At 43.0% G+C, this 18,771-nt stretch overlaps 2 protein-coding genes and 1 long non-coding RNA gene across 4 annotated transcripts; 2 read left to right on the forward strand and 1 right to left on the reverse strand.

The window, feature by feature from the left end:
- The first annotated feature begins 592 nt into the window (after window positions 1-592).
- On the forward strand, window positions 593-1,353 carry LOC119318197 (histone H2B.2-like). The gene has a single exon (XM_037592712.1). The coding sequence runs from the start codon at window positions 661-663 to the stop codon at window positions 1,123-1,125; it is 465 nt and encodes a 154-aa protein (XP_037448609.1). The 5' UTR covers window positions 593-660; the 3' UTR covers window positions 1,126-1,353.
- Window positions 1,354-5,818: 4,465 nt separating this feature from the next.
- Window positions 5,819-13,842, forward strand: LOC119318198 (anaphase-promoting complex subunit 4-like). 2 transcript variants are annotated; one of them, XM_037592713.1, is made up of 19 exons: window positions 5,819-5,977; window positions 6,803-6,914; window positions 7,765-7,856; window positions 8,478-8,561; window positions 8,766-9,005; window positions 9,290-9,370; window positions 9,458-9,597; window positions 9,933-10,093; window positions 10,182-10,282; window positions 10,363-10,437; window positions 10,828-11,007; window positions 11,211-11,293; window positions 11,377-11,466; window positions 11,861-11,965; window positions 12,164-12,302; window positions 12,464-12,676; window positions 12,762-12,911; window positions 13,142-13,223; window positions 13,320-13,842. In XM_037592713.1, exons 1-19 carry the CDS (start codon window positions 5,882-5,884, stop codon window positions 13,424-13,426), a joined length of 2,331 nt encoding a protein of 776 aa, XP_037448610.1. In that variant the 5' UTR covers window positions 5,819-5,881; the 3' UTR covers window positions 13,427-13,842. The 2 variants fall into 2 exon arrangements, with proteins under 2 accessions (XP_037448610.1, XP_037448611.1); XM_037592714.1 differs by having other exon boundaries at window positions 12,467-12,676.
- A 3,984-nt stretch (window positions 13,843-17,826) lies between these two features.
- Window positions 17,827-18,680, reverse strand: LOC119314377. The gene is made up of 3 exons (XR_005152288.1): window positions 18,592-18,680; window positions 18,332-18,398; window positions 17,827-18,229 (listed from the first exon to the last, which is right to left on the reverse strand). It is a non-coding gene; the product is annotated as an uncharacterized LOC119314377 (long non-coding RNA).
- Window positions 18,681-18,771: the final 91 nt, after the last annotated feature.

An 18,771-nucleotide genomic window follows, 5' to 3' on the forward strand; every position in this document is an offset into this window, starting at 1 on the left:
TATAATTTGTATTGAACTATTTGTTGTTGTACTATTTTGTTGAAGTATTTGATATTTATGTGATAAAAAAATTATGTGCATAATTGAACGCCGAACAACGGCGAATCATGCCGAATATGGGCCCTTTATTTGCCGAAATGGGGCTGAAAAGTGGGCCAATATCGGCGCCTGGGGGCGATGACTGGACGCGAAACCGCCCCAGCACCGATTGTATTGCCGGCTCGCCCCCAGGGGGCGATTTTTATGCGTACTGGGAGGCAAACGGCTGGAGATGCTCACATACTGCTAGTTGTGAGAGAAGTAATAGCTGTTTTTTTTTAATATATGCGTCGCATCCGAAAAAGACTACTCCAACAAAATTGTGGAGTAGCACAAAAGGGAGTATGCTTTTTTTTTTGAGGATAAGGGAGTATGTTTCTAAATTGTGTTTCTGTGCGCCGAAATTACAAAATTCCCGCCAGCCACGGAGAAAATTTCCTGTTGCCCACCATTTCGCCCACGTCATCGATCCGAGGCACCGGCCTCTCCGCCAATCAGCGCGCACCTCCTCCCCTCTATATACTTCCTCCGCCCCCCGCCTCCATTCACATCTGCAATTCCCCACCTCCCAGCGAAACACCTCCCGCTCCCTCTCCCACCTCCGAAGCAGCAGCAGCAGCCATGGCCCCCAAGGCAGACAAGAAGCCGGCCGCCGAGAGCAAGGTCGAGAAGGCGGCGGAGAAGACCCCGGCGGGCAAGAAGCCCAAGGCCGAGAAGCGGCTTCCGGCGGGCAAGACGGCGGCCAAGGAGGGCGCCGGCGGCGAGGGCAAGACGAGGGGCCGGAAGAAGGGCAGCAAGGCGAAGAAGGGCGTGGAGACGTACAAGATCTACATCTTCAAGGTGCTGAAGCAGGTGCACCCGGACATCGGCATCTCCTCCAAGGCCATGTCCATCATGAACTCCTTCATCAACGACATCTTCGAGAAGCTCGCCGGGGAGTCGGCCAAGCTGGCGAGGTACAACAAGAAACCCACCATCACCTCCCGGGAGATCCAGACCTCCGTCCGCCTCGTCCTCCCCGGCGAGCTCGCCAAGCACGCCGTCTCCGAGGGCACCAAGGCCGTCACCAAGTTCACCTCCTCCTAGGCAGAATCTGAACGCGTCGCCCTTGTTGTTCCAAATGTTAGTAGTTGGCTGCTGCTGACTCTGCTTATCTCTCTGCAAGTAGTGGTAGTACCGTAGTAGTAGTGCGAGTGCTAGATGATTGCCAACGCTTTGTTGGATCCTTGGTTGTTGCTTTTGCAAGCTGTTATCTATCTAGAAAATGTTGCAGTCGTGGTTCTACACCGCATCAGTGATGATCTGGTTGATGTTGGCTTTTCTGCTCTTCTGAACTGAACGCAGCCATGCCTGGCCAATTCGCATTTTGTGTGCGAATTCTACCGCTAATAGATCGGAATGCAAACTGAGATGCGGTTTAGAATAACGATGCATTGCTGCTCGTTTGTGATTCCTTCAGTCTGATTTGATTTGCACTAGTCTCTGCCATGTGTGTTCTGCTTTTGCACGGTAGTAAGTTCAGTTTGCAGGCCCCTGATCCTCCGTCAGCAGGTTGCGTTTCTGCACGAGACCGAGAAAACCAGTGCTCGGTGGAACATGTCAGCGCAGAATTGAGAGCCTTGGCATCGCTAATCCATTACTCTGTAAATAGTGTCAGTCAATTGGTTAACCAGTCTGTAGCAGCTTGGCTTATCTGTTTTATTGCCTCGCTCTTCATTGAAGAAAACTTACACGCCTTGTACGCACATTTTGTGTACCATGGAACGGATCCTATGCTCTTGTCCTGTGGCCGGGGCTTCAGTCTTGGCAGCATCGTCTGCTGAAATAGGACATGAGATATCCACAATCAGTAGAAGGATTGGTAACTTCTGCGACTTGCGACGGCAGTATTTTTTGTATCTGTATGACTGTATCTGTGCTGTTTTGTAGTAATACTACTAGCCATTACTGTAGTACGCACAAGGTAGAGGAGACCTTTCGAGTTGGAGCGAGCCATGGTTGAAGACGCATGCGATTTTACTGCATTGAAGCAACCGAAAGAAAGTGACACACAGCTCTAGTGGAATCAGCGTATGAAATGTTCCTAGTGTTTGGGTTCAGCTTATTCCACGTGCTGGGTGATTCTAGTTTACACAGTAGTACTGCACAATACTACGTACAAGCAATGCGTGGCAAAATACGCTGCACAAATCTCCGATTCACATACCAGTAAACGATAATGGCTTTGTCTTTAAAGAGATAGAGTACTTTGGAAGTAAAAAAAGTAGCGAATCGGCAATGGAGCCGTATTGAGCTTGGGCGAAGAGGTGATATGTCCCCTTTTTACTTTGGTGACCGCTTTGGTGGTGTTGGACAAGGGTGACAGAAGCTGGCATCAAGCTTAAGAGATTCTTCGGTCTTGCTTGTAATTTTCTTTTTTGGTCAGTGTCTATGTGACTTGTACTTTATTTTTCGGTGACAACTTTATTCTCTGATGCTGGCTGGTTAAACATTTTTTAAATTATAAAAATATGTGCACATTTCTGTATCTTAAGCTGCACATATTTTTGTGCAACTCTAGTACTCTCAATATTCAAGTCGTTCGAAATCAAACCATGAGGTTTTCTCTTGTGGGAATGCCAAAGTGGGTTAAGCTACATTCTTTTAGCAAACTAACCGACTTTCTTAATAATTAATCAAAGTTCTTCCAAAGTCACATCACTAACTGAAGTCAAATGAATATCAAATTTGTATAAGCTGGGCTAACCTCAACTTTTTCTGAAAAGCCGCATAGCCACCCATGAGGTATCTAGGGCATGTATGTGGTTGGGGCCACACCCCTTGCAAGGCAAGCCGTTGAATTGTCACTTGGTCACTATCATCATGACACCACCATCACTACCACCACTGCCCAGTGACTGATGATAATCCACTTGAACTAGAGACGACTATCCGTCCAAACAAAACACCAAATGCTTCATGGTGTCAGGTGCATGGTCTATGAACGCCACACCATGACAAAAATACAGCCATGCAAGTTTTATTATACTGTCATCGCGAAAAACAAATCTAGAATGGAAGAACCTAAAAGTATAGCTATGACATTGATCCGTAGTTCTCCTACTCTCAATGGCTTGTGATAGAAAAACCGAGAGAAAACTTTTTTTGGAGTGAAGAGAGAAATTTGGTAGAGCGAAAAAATAAATAAATAAATGGAGCTTCTCCTTTGGCGGCCAAAGTTTTTTCTTACTCTTGATGGCCGAAGGTTAACTGGGGTGGGCCAGGTGGCAAATCAGGACTACAAAGAAATAGGTTTGCCACATGGGCTTCAGTAACTGTTGGGCCATATATCCTGCAGGCTCAGGCCATGGCCACGGAAGTGCATACAACCCTTGCCTAAAAAAAGTACATACAACCCAGGCTTTCGTTTGCCTAAAAAAAACGGCCCCGCTTGGGAGATCTGGAAAATATACCCCTGTAAATATTCTACATCTGTATTTTACTTGTTACCAAGGGAAGGGGGGACCACCAAATTTTCTTAAAATTCATGTCGATGCAGGCATCAGACGAGATAGGGAGGTATGGCAGTGGCAATCTGTCGTGATAAAAATGGTAACTAGCTCGGCAGCTCAGTACTGGTAATTGCGGGAGTTGAGGATGCCCTCACCATGGAAGCCATTACATGCAGAGAAGCCCTTTATTTAGCCGAGGATCTAAACATCAACCAGCTCGTCGTAGCCTCTGATTCTAAACAAGTAATAGGTGATATCAACCAGGGAGGACAAGGGAGATATGGAGCCATTATCAGTGAAATGAAAGCTAGAGCTACTTCTTTTACGTGTGGTTTTACTTTTGAAAGTCGAACTTCTAATGTTGAAGCTCATAAGTTAGCAATATTTTCTCTCAATCTAGCTTTAGGACGACATGTGTGGCTTGACCAGCCTCATGACACATTTTGTATCCCACACTTTTGTGGAATTTGATGAATAAAGTTTGGCTATTCCCTTGAAAAACAATGGAAGGGGGAACCATGTGACACTCGTGGTAAGCAATCTAAACTTGACGAAAGCCAATGGAATGGGGAATTAGTTCAAAAAAATAAAAATGAAAGGGGGAATCTATTTGGCGCGGGTCACCGGTTAGCGACCGTGCACGTACCCCCCTCGTGCGTGCGTTTTTGTATGGGCCGGTCCATTTATGGGTTTCATCCCAATCTGTTTTGGGAAGGTTCTCCTTCCCTGAACCTTATTTATTTATTTTTTCTTTCGTTTTTTTCTTTTATTCCTTTTCCTATTTCCTTTTTATTTTCATTTTTCATTTTTCTTTTATTTTCTGTTTTTCATTTTCATTTTTGTTTTTCAATTTTAAAAAATATTTTAAATTCATGAAAAATTTGTATCATAAACATTTTTTGAAATCATGAACATTTTTTTAATTCAATTTTTTTCGAACATTTTATTACAAATTCATGAACGTTCTCTTAAATCATGAACATTTTTTGAATGAACATTTTTCAAATTCGTGAACAAAATTTTGAAATAATGAACTTTTTTAAATTGGTGCACATTTCTTTAAAAAAATTGTAAACCTTTTCAAATTCGTGAACTTTTTTGAAATCACTAACATTTTTGTGGTACACCCTTGTAAAGAAATCCGGGTGGGCTTCAATTAGGCGATTGCTTGGTCGTTTTGGTCCGTAAAGTTTACAGGGGCGATCCAATCGGGGGGCCATGCTCTCGTTCCCTTCTTATCGCTCCCTCTTTCTTCATTGTATAAAGAAAAACGAAAACGCTAACGTCCACATGTATGGACGTCTGGCAACTCGTCCACACGCATGTATCCTCGTTCAATCAATTCTACACGAATTTTGACGCGTTCTAACAGTTTTTGTGTGTCACGTAGGACTAAGTTGGTGTGTGAGCATTCATCCGATCATCCACACGTTTTTTTTCACCACACGGGGGGCTGGTGTGTGGGCGTTTAGCAATTCGCCCACACATCAGTTTTCACGCACGCAGAGGGAGCTAGTGTGTGGGCGTTTATCACTTCACCCACATGCCCGTCTTCTCGCCCACACCCAAAGCTGGCAGTTACCATGTGTTTCTGTAGGATACATCACAATTGCCCTAACTTTGCTTGTAAGCAGATGGCAACTCTCTTTTACCCGAGTTACCATGTGTTTTTGCATGGTACATGGTAACTGCCCTAGCATGCACGTAAGCAGATGGCAACTCTTTCTCTTTACATGGCAACTGCCCTAGTGTGCTTGTGAGCACATGACAACTCTCTCTTTTATCTGAACATGTTTTTTTTGCCATGCCTTTTTGTAGTGCTACATGGCAACTGCCCAGTGTTAATGGGTGGCAACTCCTAAAGTTTTGAAATCATTGCAACTGCAGTAGACCAGACCATACATGGCAACTGCAGTTGAGCAACCATGACAACTGTAGTTGTCCGACATGGCAACCGAAGTTCAGCGACATGGCAATAGTTAAACGAACATGGACGAGGGTCTGGACCATGGCAACTGCGGGACGCGTCGTCACGCGGGGCGTGCGAGACCATGAGGTACGAGGCCTGACGTACGAAGCGTGTGGGCATTATCTATTTTACCCACACGCACGCGTGTAAAAAGGATCAGGAGGAAAAAAAAGTGTATAATCATTATTTGTTTTGCTCACACGTAGGTGTGTGAGCTGATCCTTTTATACACCATATAAAATGTGTGTGTGGGCAGACCCCTGACACCACACACAATGTGGCATTTATCGGCGTCGAAGAAAAAACCCCTCTCTTTCTTCCCGCCTGTCCGCCGCCCAAAAATACTTCCCCCAAAAAACCACCCACCAAGCAGCAGGTCGCCATGGCGGAGGAGCAGATGGAGGAGGCGGCGTCGTCGTCCGCGGCGGCCTCCGGCACGCCGTTCCAGCTCCAGTTCGACAAGCCCATCCCCTTCCAGGTATCTCGCCTCCTTCCCTCCTCCCGCTAGCCGAAACGCCCTCCCTCGCGCGCGAGCTCGCCTCGACGAGCTTCACCAATCTGCGCTGAAGCTTCCGCATCGCCCCGCCCCTCCCCTCCCCGAATTAGTGCAGGCCAGAAAGTCCCCCCTACCCCCGCAGCGGCGACTCGGGTGGCCGAAAACCTAGCCCCGCCGCCGGCCTTTCCCCGCCCCTCTCTCCTCCTTGTCGCCACCAGAGGGGTCCGCCGGCTCGCCGCCTGGGCTCCGTGTCGCGCCGCTCTCTCGTGCGGCGGGCTTCGAACACGAGGCGGCGGCCTCGCGGGAGGACGCGGGTGGATTTGGGCTGGTAATCCAGGGGTGGCCGCACCCTTGCCGCATGCCAACCGTTTGCTGAAATTTCTAAGAGGGCTGGGCCGGGACCTAGTGGTTCCCTACTGTCACTTCGTGCGGCTGAGAGGGGTTTTGTCTGGGACTTGGCAGTGGATCGATTCGTCTGACCTCAACACGATCAGGAACCACGCCATTTTGATAATCTGGAGCGACAAACACCACATTTGTTTATCGAGTTTAGCTTTGGCATTTGCACTCACTGATCAATTTTTCAGCCCTTAGACATGCTTGATTCATTCGATTTCTATTTTATGCCCTATTCAGCAACATTCAGCTATATAGTCAGCTATATAGATCCAACAGTTAAGCGCTGCCGAGTATTTGACACCTTTATGTATTGCGTGCACCTTTTCCACTTTCTGTTATTTATTTATTATAGATTCATATTAATATGATCCATTAGAAATTGCCTTACACATGTTCTACTATTGTTAGATAAAATTGGCAGAGTGGAACCCAGAGAAGGATCTGCTTGCTATGGTTACTGATGACTCCAAGGTTCTCCTCCATCGCTTCAATTGGCAACGGCTGTGGACTATATCCCCTGGTTGCTACCCTCCCACCCCTTGGTGCTCATAATAAAAACGATGAGCCATCTATCAAATTATTATTTTTTCTTTCTTTTTAAATGCCAAAAATAAATAAATAGTCATAGACAATTCCTCATGTTCGGTATGTTCAAAGAAGTACATGTCTTGTGTTGAGGCGCACCTTGTCTATTCAACAATAACTACATATTTTGCAGTCATATCCTAAGTAAAAGGCAGATGGTTTGGCAATTTGTGTTTAGAAGAAGTGAGATCCCTGCTCCATGACAAACTTCACCAGCTGAGAACACTGTCCGTTTTCTGTGTAGTCTTATTATACTTGCACCCTTAGGGCCTATTTGGAATGCAGGATTCTAAAAAAGGCAGATGCCATGACTTCCTGGATCTTACAGGAACTTGCAAACATGTCTCTTTAGACTTCCACAAAAAGTTTGCTGGAATTTAAAGATAGAGAATGTGCATACAGGACATAAAGAATAATTTTCATAAGGTCTAACCCCTAGTAGAGATCCTTTAAAATTGGGATGTTGGAGAGCAACCCATATAATTTTTTGGTGGTCCCATTCCTTCGATCCAAAGGGCTTCTATTCAAAAGTAATGCTATGGATTGAAATCCTACAAAATCGTATAAAAATCCTTCAACCCATGGGAAGAGCCGGCAGATCCGACATCGGCACTGGATAATGGATCACCTGGCGGTAGCCAAACTTCGAAAATGACCCTTTTCTTTTCCTTCCTCAAAATGCAAGGGGCCCTTGATGTATGCTTTCTCAGTAATTGAACTGACAGCATCTGTTTTCAAGTTAAAATGGTAGCAGGCACTAAAATAGTAAAATGCTTATTTTTCAGGGAAGTGCATCACATCAATTTGCTGGAGCCCTGATGGTAAAATAGTAGCACTTGGTACAGAAGATGGTTTTGTTCTTTTGCATGATGTTGAGGTGTGTATGCTGAAAGCAATGAGTAGAAACTATTGATGCCTTCTTTTTTGTTGCCGGACTATCTTTTCATACTTCATGCAAACCTGAACTCTGCATGGTTCCTTATAATTTGCTAATGGCACTGTTCTCATTTGGCCTTCGTAACTTTTGACTTTTATGTATGGAATTATTAGGAGATCACTGGGGGCACATGCTCCCAAAGACCTCTGAGACAACTATGTGCATACATAAAGAATATGGATCTTCCCATAAAAATTGTGTCTCAGTAATATAATGAAGTGGTTAGTTGATGCTAAAACCAGACACGTTGATACAGCACATTTCGAATTGCTTTATTTTCTGTTGAGCACCATTTCGAATTTGCAATCTGTTGCAGTTTCATCATAACTGAATTTGCAATATCATTTTTGTATCACTGTGTGTTAGTAGTTATTGTAAAAACTCCTTATATGATCTCGAAGGTTGTAACATAAGTACATAATCTATTTTATGTTTTGACTCTTTTGCAATTTGTGTTTTTTGTATTACACAAACAATCATGCATGCTATTACAGTTTACTTGTTACTTCTATTTACTTTACCACTTCGTGTATGTATAAATAACGTGAGTGCTAATTGCAGAATGGGAAGATGTTACGAAGTATAAAATCTCACGATGTTGCCATCGTATGTCTGAATTGGGCAGAAGATGAACCACTATCAAGGGTATATTTATTCCCTTGAAAAACATTTACTATATTTACTCAAGATATTATTTGTTAAATCACATTTAGCTTGCATCTTATTGAAAATTATTCAGTGAAACTTGCAACCGGAGATGATCAACTGCTTGAATTTTGCACTTACTGAGAATAGTATACGGTTTCAGTGGAAAAGTTCCTTAATAGAGCCCTCTGCTAATTACTGCAGACTGACAAGGAAGACTTGTTATCTTATGAAGACCGCACTACACGTTTCTTTCCTCCTGCTCCCGTGATGCCTAGGATAGGTGGGCTCAATTCGGGAGATACTGGTCTTGCAGATGAGAATGAAGAAGCCATTCAGGCATTTTCAAGCGCTTCGTGTCAACGTTTTAATATTCTGTGCACTGGTGATAAAGATGGTTGCATTTGCTTCAGTATTTTTGGAATATTTCCAATTGGAAAGATAGTAAGTAAACACAATAACTGAATGCTCTACATTTACAGTCAATATAATCAGCTATGCATGCTTTCTTCTGATTCTCAAGGTTGTTCTTATCATTAATACCCTTTTGTTACTTTGACAGCATGGCTCGTATACCTTAACAGTAAATATGATATTATGAAATAGTTATTTCTGCAATATTTTTACGATCTATGGATATTGACAACCTGTTGCCTACCTTTTGTCTTTGTAAATTATTAGTTCTGGGGCATACCGTGGCAGTAATGAGTTTATTGGTGATATTTCAGAACATAAATAAGGTTCCAATCCATGTACAATCCTCTGGAAAAAGAACTAGCTACCGACTTCAGGATGTTTCCATAAGCAAGGTCATTAATTCTTCACTTCTTAGGTTCTTATGCACGTATCAGTCTGCTGGATATGATATTCTGAGCAATAGTTGTTCTTAATATCAGGTCTCTTTATCACGAAATCTCCATCAGTTGGTTCTTCTGTGCTCTGGAAAGCTGATTAATACTGACAACCTTTCTCTCAGTAATGATCTTTCTGTTGGGGTACATTGTTTGCACCTTGATACCTCTATCTTTTCCAACAGGTAATGGCATACCAATTCCATTGCCTTTTAATGCCTTCTGTCCTTGTTCCAAAACCATCTTCTTCTTGTGGTCTTGTATGAAAATAAAAATAGATCCACAAAAGGTGCTAGAATAACACATTCACTGGCACCTAAAAGATTGAACTCTGACGGTCCAATTCACCGATCGTAACTAATTATTTGGCCAAGTGTAAATATCTTAGGCTTTTGTTGTTTCCCTAAAATATAGCAGCAGTATTTCAGTACTAAAGTTTGTAAGGATATTGACTGCTGGGCTGTTCCTACTAAAATTGAATAAAGATTTTTTTATTCTGTTTGTCTTATCACCAATAAAGGAAAAATGAGCTACATCAGGTGTCTCAACAAGCGTCAAGTATTCAAGATCTGGTTGAAGTTGTCCGTGCTTCCATATCTATGATGTCCAAACAATGGTCGAATGCTATGAACTTATTTCATGAGAAATTTAGTGCCTTGCCTTCTCTGCTTACTGCCCATGGTATGATTGGTTTCTTTTGAAGCCATAACCATCAAGAATCACATACCTTTATTTTTCTACATTGGTCTAAGTTTTTGACCATTTACAGGGATGGAATCTAGCTCCGAGGATGAGTTTATGAGCCTTTTGTTTGGGACACATACAAGTCCGGCTCTACATCAATTTCTAGTCAGCTCCCTTGGTGAAGCGGTATTTATTGCTATTGCCATAACTTGCATACCTTCTTTTCTTAAATAACCTGTCTAAACTTGTTATTTTTTATATGAAAGGGTCTCAAGAGGATAGCTAAGACTATTGAAAGTGCTGGAAGAGAACTTCGTATTGTTGTCAGTGAGCATCTTCAGGTCAGCTACTACATAATGATACCAGAGCAACATATTATTGGTACTATTGTCTGTATTTTTGGTTCCTTGTAATGGATAGTTGGATACTATAGAGTTTGTTAGGCAGCTTCACGTCTTTCTGCTATAATTAGTTAAGTTGTTAGTGCTTTACTAGTTAGGTGACTCAGTTATTAAAAACAAAGTTAGTTGACTCAAACCAGGAAGTACTGTTAGTATTGGTAGAATACCACAGCCATGTCTTCCTTTATATCACAACATTAAAGTCATAGCTCACTAATTGGAGGTCAACCCATCTGGTTTGGCCAGACTAAACATGTGTTATACCTGCAACCTATTTCAAGTTTCTGTAATTAAAATTGAGTTGCTTGCTAATATGTTCTTTATTTATAGCCTGCAGTCGAAATTATTTCATTCAGACTTGCAGAACTAAGAGGCCTTGCGAGATGGCGTTCACGATTTCAGAACATTGGGTTAGATGAAAAGCTTATGGATGGTGTAACTGAGAGGGTAGGGATGCTAGTTGTGCAAGTTGAGCGCTTTTCAAGGGTTGCAGCTACTGTTCTTTATCTGGTACACTTTTTTTCTTGTTTCATGTTTTCTCAAATTTTGTTGAGAATTGGGACTCGTGTCATCTTAAAATGAGGCTCCTTCCTGAACAAGTGCGCATATCATTTCCCTTTTTTTTGGCATATCCAGTTATGGTTACTGATGATGATGATGTACCTTTGGTAGTTTCTCATGTAGTAACTTTCATTGATTCATTGACTTTCCAGTTCCAAAATTTCTTCAGCTGGGTTTTGAAGTGTGTTAAGATATTGTTAAGTGAACCAACTGATCAAGTTCCATCCACAAACAGGTTTATGTCTTTCTTTCTTATTGTCCTCTTCATTCTCATGTCATGAATTTTGTTATTAACTAGCAGGGGATTATCTTCTGTAGTGAACTTGTGGTGATTTTTCTGAAGTTTCTTCTTGATAAGGATCCAATCAAGCAGTTAGTTGAAACAGATCAGATATTTGAGTGGGATATGTAAGTAGCATGCCAGTTGTTGTTTTATGTTTGCTATTGATTTATTGGACTTTATTTACACTATCTGTATAGATTTGATGATTTTTGGTACCTATTTGCATGTTACCATTCACCATTTATAAACATAAGTGCATGGTTGTATCTGGACACTTATGGGTTGTACTGTTGTACTATGAAAGTTTTCGTAGATGCAGTTTTCGTACATGGTTGTGTCTTGGCGTTGCTAACTGCATGGCTTATCTTTAAAGAAGAAACATCATTCCTGCTTGCATGTACCTTTGTGGTCTGGATGTTTTTAGCATTGCTTTCATAGTTCGAAGATTTATGGTACCTATTCCCAAGTTGTGATGATGCGTGGCTAACTTATTTAATTGTGTGCAACACACTTCTTCAGTGATACTGCGAAACATGTTGAGCATCTAGTAGTTTTTGGAGGATTTACAGACACAAAGTTTTTGGAAAGGAGTTTGGCCAAGCAATTTAGCGAGTTGGAAGAAAGGTGAATCATTTTATTGCTTCAAATTATTTGCCAGTACACGTGTCTCGACTCAATGTACTGTCAGTCAAATCTTTGTGTATTCAGTTTCTACAGACAGAATAACTTTAAACTTGTTCCTAGTTACTTAAAATAACTGTTCCTTCCTTTTGTGAAGCAATTTTATGCTATGCTAACAACTCTATATCCCATATTTTTTAGCTTGAAGGAGGCTTTCTTGATGCCATTCACTACTGTATCTTCACAAATACATTGCCAAGGATTGCTTCCTCTTTATCCTGTTACATCGTCCGATGCCTTGTCATCAACCAGTACTCCAGCATCAATTGCGTTCTATAAGGTTTATGTTCTCTTTGGTGATTTCTTCCAACAAACTAATGGTCCTGATGTGAACATACTCATTGCTTATTTCCATGTTTTTCTTTAACTTATTCTGTACATGCTTTGCATTGGGTCCATGATCTGTCACTTTTCAAATTCCTAACTGATTACTCAAAATAGCAGGATAAAGATTCTCAGCATAATGCTTCTTCATATAGCTCGACTGACTACATATGCTTCAAGATACCTGATGGATCGTTAAATTTAAGAAATTTCGTTGCTGTGATAAAGGACCTCTGCAACTCATGTAGTACCTCCAGCACACCATCACTTTCAGGTTTTCTGTTGCATATACCTGTTGAATACGAGTGTGTTGATCTGTCTCTTTACAAGGTATTCCCTGTTACAGTTATTGAGGCAATACTTTGCTTTTGTAAAGCACTTTGCATATCTTAGAAAAGAAAACGGTTATTCACAGGACAACCAGGTGGTTTTACTACTTAGTGGAAAGTCCAGTTCTGAAAGTGCCGGGAGATCTTGGATGGTTATGCTGCAGACAGAGAACCTCTCTTTTTCACAGCTCTCAAGAACATTCCCTGCAAATTATTACAATCTCCAAGAATTGGAGGTACGGATTTACTTAAATGAGAACAGTATGGGAGAAACCTACTGAAATAAGTTATACTACACAAAATTAAAGTAGCCATATTAGTAGTAATTAATCGCTGCAACAAGATAAACAAAATCGCACTGGATCTGTAAATTGGTCCATTGACAGGAGGTGCTTGTTGAAGCTGACTTTACTTTTTTTGCTGGCAAATGGTAATAGCGCTAATTTCCTGCCATGAACATGTTTAGGTGCTGGAACTCCAATTGGATACAGATTATGGAAAAGTTCGTAGCATCCCTCACCCTTTGTCTACTCCGCTGGCAGTCAGTGGTAGGTTGAGTGTTTATTTCTGCACATGATTTTCAGTTGGTATTCATTTCACATAACAAGTAATGTCTGGAGCTCGCTTTTCCTCAATGTTTACAGCCTCAAGAGGAGTGGCTTGTGTCTTCTCGTCGCGGAGGCATGCTTTGGTCTATATCCTTGACGAGGACGAAGACGAGGATGAAGATGAAGGTTCTGAGATGGAGTGACCATGGTACAACACCAGCAGCTTCAGCTCGCCATGCAGCAGAAAAGATTGTAGAATTGCACTATCCTGTGCTGAAAACAGAGCATAAGTAGCTGCCAGTCACAATGAGCAACCTGCGGTCATGATCACCGGGAGCCTAGCGCAGGACACGTTGAAATTTCCTTGCCCAGTTGCAAATGCTTGTTCTGATTTTGATTTCTGAAGATGTGTTTGATCGCCCAGTTGCTGCAGCTAAATGGTGTTGGTACCGGTTTGGTCAGGTCAAACTCACATTTCGGGTGTACATCTGCAGAGTCAACTTAGGACGATACTCTGTAAATGGTGGTGTTGCAACAGAAATGTTGTACTCCCTGCAACTCTGTACTGAACCAGTGACTAGTAATATGGATCGGAGGTAGTACCTAGTTTTGCTGTTAATTGCGTGAAGTTGGTGTGTTGATAAGTTATTATGCATGGTTGAGCTTTTATGTAACACCAGGACAGGACCGAAGCGAAGTCATCTTGGCATTTGCCAGTTCACTCGTTTCACAGCTTTGAACGTCTCACAACCTTGTAGTAACAAGTTGCATCCCAGTTTCTCCGTCGCTTTGCAGCACTCGTGTGGTTTGTCTCGTCTGCCACGCAGCTCTAAGACGGCGACCACATGATTGAAACACTTCATCTCACGTGCAAATGGTCCTATTGTTCTGCTCTCAAATGTACATCACCTTACCCAAGATCTGGTGAAGGGGAAGCAGATGCTGGCACAGTCCGAGCTCAAGGTCCAAAGCCCTGAGCACTGAACAGAATGTCGGGAGCGCCACAGGTACGCTATGTCGACCTTTTTACCATTTGCTTCATCATAATATTATGAAGCTTTCAGCAGAATGTCTAAAAAAAACTCCTGATACACCTGTCATCTGTTTACAGGGTCCGAAAAAGGCGGGTGGCCGAGCTGGAAACCCAGCTCCGGACTGCCCAACAGCAGACCCAGGCCGCCCGGGAAGAAGCCGGTACTCCCGGGGTGAGGCTCAGAAGACGGTCGCCCTCTACGAAAAAGAGCAAGAGGGGCTGCCAAGGATGCGTCCGCCCTCCTCCAACAGGACCTCAACAAGCGCATCGAGGACTACAGCCAGCTGAAGGTTGAAAAAGGGATACCTTGGTTGAGGATTTGAAGACGCAAACCTCGGACCTCAAGGAAACCAAGCAGCGCCGGGGTACTGCGAGGAGGTTAGGCAGACAGGCGGCATCATAGCCGGTAAGTCGTATCTTCTGCAGTGCATTTTTTGGACACCAACGTTACCTGAGCTGACACAAGCTCGGCGTGATTCAGAGCACTTCATCGATCTGCCCCAGAGTGCTCCCCGCGCACACACCTTTTACCAAGGGAGCCATGATCCAGAGCACGGGCAGGATCGAGCTTTCTGGGCGCAATTCCAGGACGTCTCCTGTCCTGTCAGTCTCGCTGACAAGCTCAAGCAGCTCTGGGAGCTGCACCCCTTCCTCCGTCCAGGGTGTCCCCCGGGGAGGCTACCCCGGACACTCTCTTCGACCTCGCGCTTTGTCTTCAAGGTGCCCCTCTTTGGACCGACGCCTGGAAGTCCTCTGCTACCCAGGAAGGGGCACGACAAGCATCGGCAACCCTCCAGGCCCACACCCCGGAGCTCGGTATTCACGGCTGGTCTTGCTTCACAAGGAGGGGCCCTGCGCCCCCGACGTCCAGCTTCATCTCGGCGGTCACCTCGCCGGTGTAAGGGACGGCTGCAAAAAAGAAGAAGCCGACGACGCTGCGGGCGGTGCCAGCCCAGCCGGCGGTGGCCTCTCAGGGATGAGGGTCTGCGATGTGGTCGAGTCTGGAGGTCCATATGTTCCTATGTTAGTCACAACATTCATATGTGTGTTGTGCTGGGGTGTTCTCTGCTGTCAATTTGGTTAGACTGGCTGTATGTTCTTAGTGTGTTACCTATTTTCAGTTTGGTCAGGTTGCTTGCATGCTGTTAGTTCAGTTCGCTGGTGGTGCCTGCAACTTTGTGGCCGTGTTATGCTAGTTTCCCATGGATGTAGTCCTTAATTGGAATGTACGAAGAGGAAAGCAGTGTCTAAGGTTGCAAGAGAATTGAGATGTAATGTGGTCTGCCTACAAGAAACTAGAAGATAAGGTTAATGTAATGGATACAAAGACTTACATCACCAAGAACCCTATAAAAACAGGAAGGACAAATACTCATGCACATGCACCACGTGGTCAAGCAAAAGTTCCAGAAAAAAGCGTTCGCCAGACAACTCAAAATCCTATCAAAAAATTGCGACAACCTCTCCGACATTTTGCCGCTGCCGCTTCATATGTACCCGCAGTTGAAACAACTACGATCCAACAATCACATACACATGTCAAGCATCAGCACAAGCTATCTAGTACTTCATCAAATGCACAAACCTGGTAGGCGGACACAGTAAGCAAATCTAGCGTGATAATCTTAGCATTATTAAAAACAAACTGTTATATAATGAATTCAATGGCTTTGATTTGGTATTGTGAGTGTTGATACTTTTTCCAGAAGTGATCAAATTAAAGATATTTCGACTTTGGACAAAACTTATATGCAGACTAAAAAGGACCAGAGGGTGTACAATGAAATGAAGCAATTTATGTAGCCATTTTGTCACACATGCCGTTTCATGTTCGTAACACAAAGAAAAATGAGGACAGAAACAATTCAAGCTACAACAACAACACAATTTGCAGAGCAAGTAGTTGATACTTAATGTCATCAGACAAACAAATGAAAAGTTCAAATGAGGTTCCGCAAGTGATAACCTTAAGCTTTTTTCAACACAAAGTGCAGTAATGGAGTGAAACATGCATTGCATCATCAAAATTGTTGGTGCCAATAATATCAGACCAACACAAAATTGGTTGAAACATGCATTGCAGATTTACACTATATTAGGTCACAACCAGGTTATAAACAAACATAGCATAAAATCTATATGCAATTCAAATCCTAATCACACCCAGGCTTCACAAGTGCATGGCTTACATAGCATTCTTGATATTTTAATCAGTGAGTACAAAAGTTGCTTGAATCCATAAATGATATCTATCAGCAATCGGTGAACAACCATATGTTTCAAATTGATGCCATAAAATTTAACAGGACAAACGATAAATTTTCAGGCACAATAACTAGGGATTAACAAATGTCACAAGAAGAGCTGGGATAGTCAATTGGACTACCATCATCACAAGAAAACATATGTACCCGCAGCGAAACAGCAAGGATCCAACAATCACATACACGTTAAGACCGGCAGACAATCGTATCCAAGCATCAGCACAAGCTATCAACTACTTCATCAAATGCACAAACCTGGTAGGCAGACACTGGGCAAATCTGGCGTGATAATCTTCACGTTATTAAAAACAAACTGTTACATAATGGATTCGATGATATTGATTTGGTATTGGGAGTGTTGATACCTTTTTCTATAATAGATGTGTTTTGACTTTGGACAAAACTTATATGCAAACTAAAAAGGACCAGCGAGTACAATGAAAAGAAGCAATTTATGCAACCATTTTGTCATCCATGCCGTTTCATGTTCATAACACAAAGAAAAATGATGACATAAACAATTTAAGTTACAGCAACAAAACAATTTGCAGAGCAAGTAGTTGATTCTTAACGTCATCAGACAAACAAATGAAAAGCTCAAATGAGGTTCCACAACTGATAGCCTTAACTTTTTTCAACAAAATATGCAGTAATAGAGTACTTTTTTCAACAAAATATGCAGTAATAGAGTGAAACATGCATTGTATCATCAAAATTAGTTGGTACGAATAATATCAGATCAATACAATATTTATGCACAAAACACTATGTGTTCTCTGGTGAAGGACCAGTCGATCGACAGCCTCTTAGACGGGGCTACTGCATTCTTAAATGGATCAAGAAAACATCAATTATTTAACGACACACACAGCAAGGACATACTGCAGTAGGTTACTATTTGACATCAGTGTGAAAATAGCAGAGAGCTTATGGCAAAAAGAACATTCAGGTGCATGATGATCAGGTATCTCAACTACAGTGTTGTTCTAATCAGGAACAGTATTCAATATAAACATGAGAATCACCAGTATTAAGGTGTGCTTATGATATCTGGATGATAATTAACATAAGAATCATGAGTAGCAAACAAGTGATAACACAAAGATGATGATTAGAACATACTCCTAGTACTAATCAAACCCAGACCCAGCCACTTCCTATCACAAAGCATTCGACGAGCAGACCAATTTAGATTTCTGGAAACAGACTATGAAGGTTGCCACGGACAAGCCCTACAGCAGCACTGACAATAGACTGCCTGACATTGGAACCAATGTAGTAAAATGGACACAATAAATTTCAGTCATGAAAGCATTAAGCACTGCTCTGCAAATGCAGTCTCAATAGTCTTAGATACATAAATAAGCCAGTGCGGCAATCATCGTCTGCCAGAGTTGACATACATAGGACTTTCTAAACGCTCGAAGATACATAAGATAATACTCTCAGTAGCAGATGAACAGCCACGAAAATAAGACACTCAACGCGAAAGCGTGGAGCAACCTCACCCATGCCCGTCTGTAGCCGAACTCCTTGAATAGGAAGGTGAACAGTACGATGAAAAGCGAGACGAATGGTGTTGCCCCCACAAGCCACTGGAGCATGCCCCCGAGGCCGATGCAAATGGAATCCGAACCCCAGATATGCACGAAGTAAAGACACGCCAGTATGTGCCAGGTGGGAACGCAACACCACTCCAGTACGGTCAGCTGCGAAAGGAGATAGGTTACATTAATACTCTGTTGCCAATCAATCTTCGAGAACAAGGTAAAAGAAAAAATTTCGGCTGAGAACGAAATAAATCAACTTACCACCCTAAGCATGAACCTCCCGATACGAACCCAGGCATCTTCGTGTCCATGCGGCTCCACCGCCTCACTGCAGCGGAGACAAGAAGTCAGTTGCTGGGTTGCGCTGGGACGAGTAAATCCAGCCGCGCCTTCCGTGCAAAGCACGCAACCAGACGACGACGGGGACGTCGCGTCTCGCGGGGACGAGGCGCAGAGGAGGAGGCGCTCGGGGTTGAGATGCCGATGCGGGTGGTGGTAGAGCTCGAAATGGAGAGACTCACCTCGCTCCGAGCAGCCCGAGGAGGAGGATGAGCCTGGCCGAAGGAGAGCTCCAGCTCTGGCGAAGGAGGGTTACCACTCACTGGACTGGAGAGGTATAATGGGCTTACGGTTTTCTTTCTTGAGGGGCACTGGGCCTGAATTTTTATGGCTATAAAGGTGGTCCATTTAGTCTTTCCCAA

This window comes from Triticum dicoccoides, chromosome 6A (assembly GCF_002162155.2).
Source record: "Triticum dicoccoides isolate Atlit2015 ecotype Zavitan chromosome 6A, WEW_v2.0, whole genome shotgun sequence".
Lineage (NCBI taxonomy): Eukaryota > Viridiplantae > Streptophyta > Magnoliopsida > Poales > Poaceae > Triticum > Triticum dicoccoides.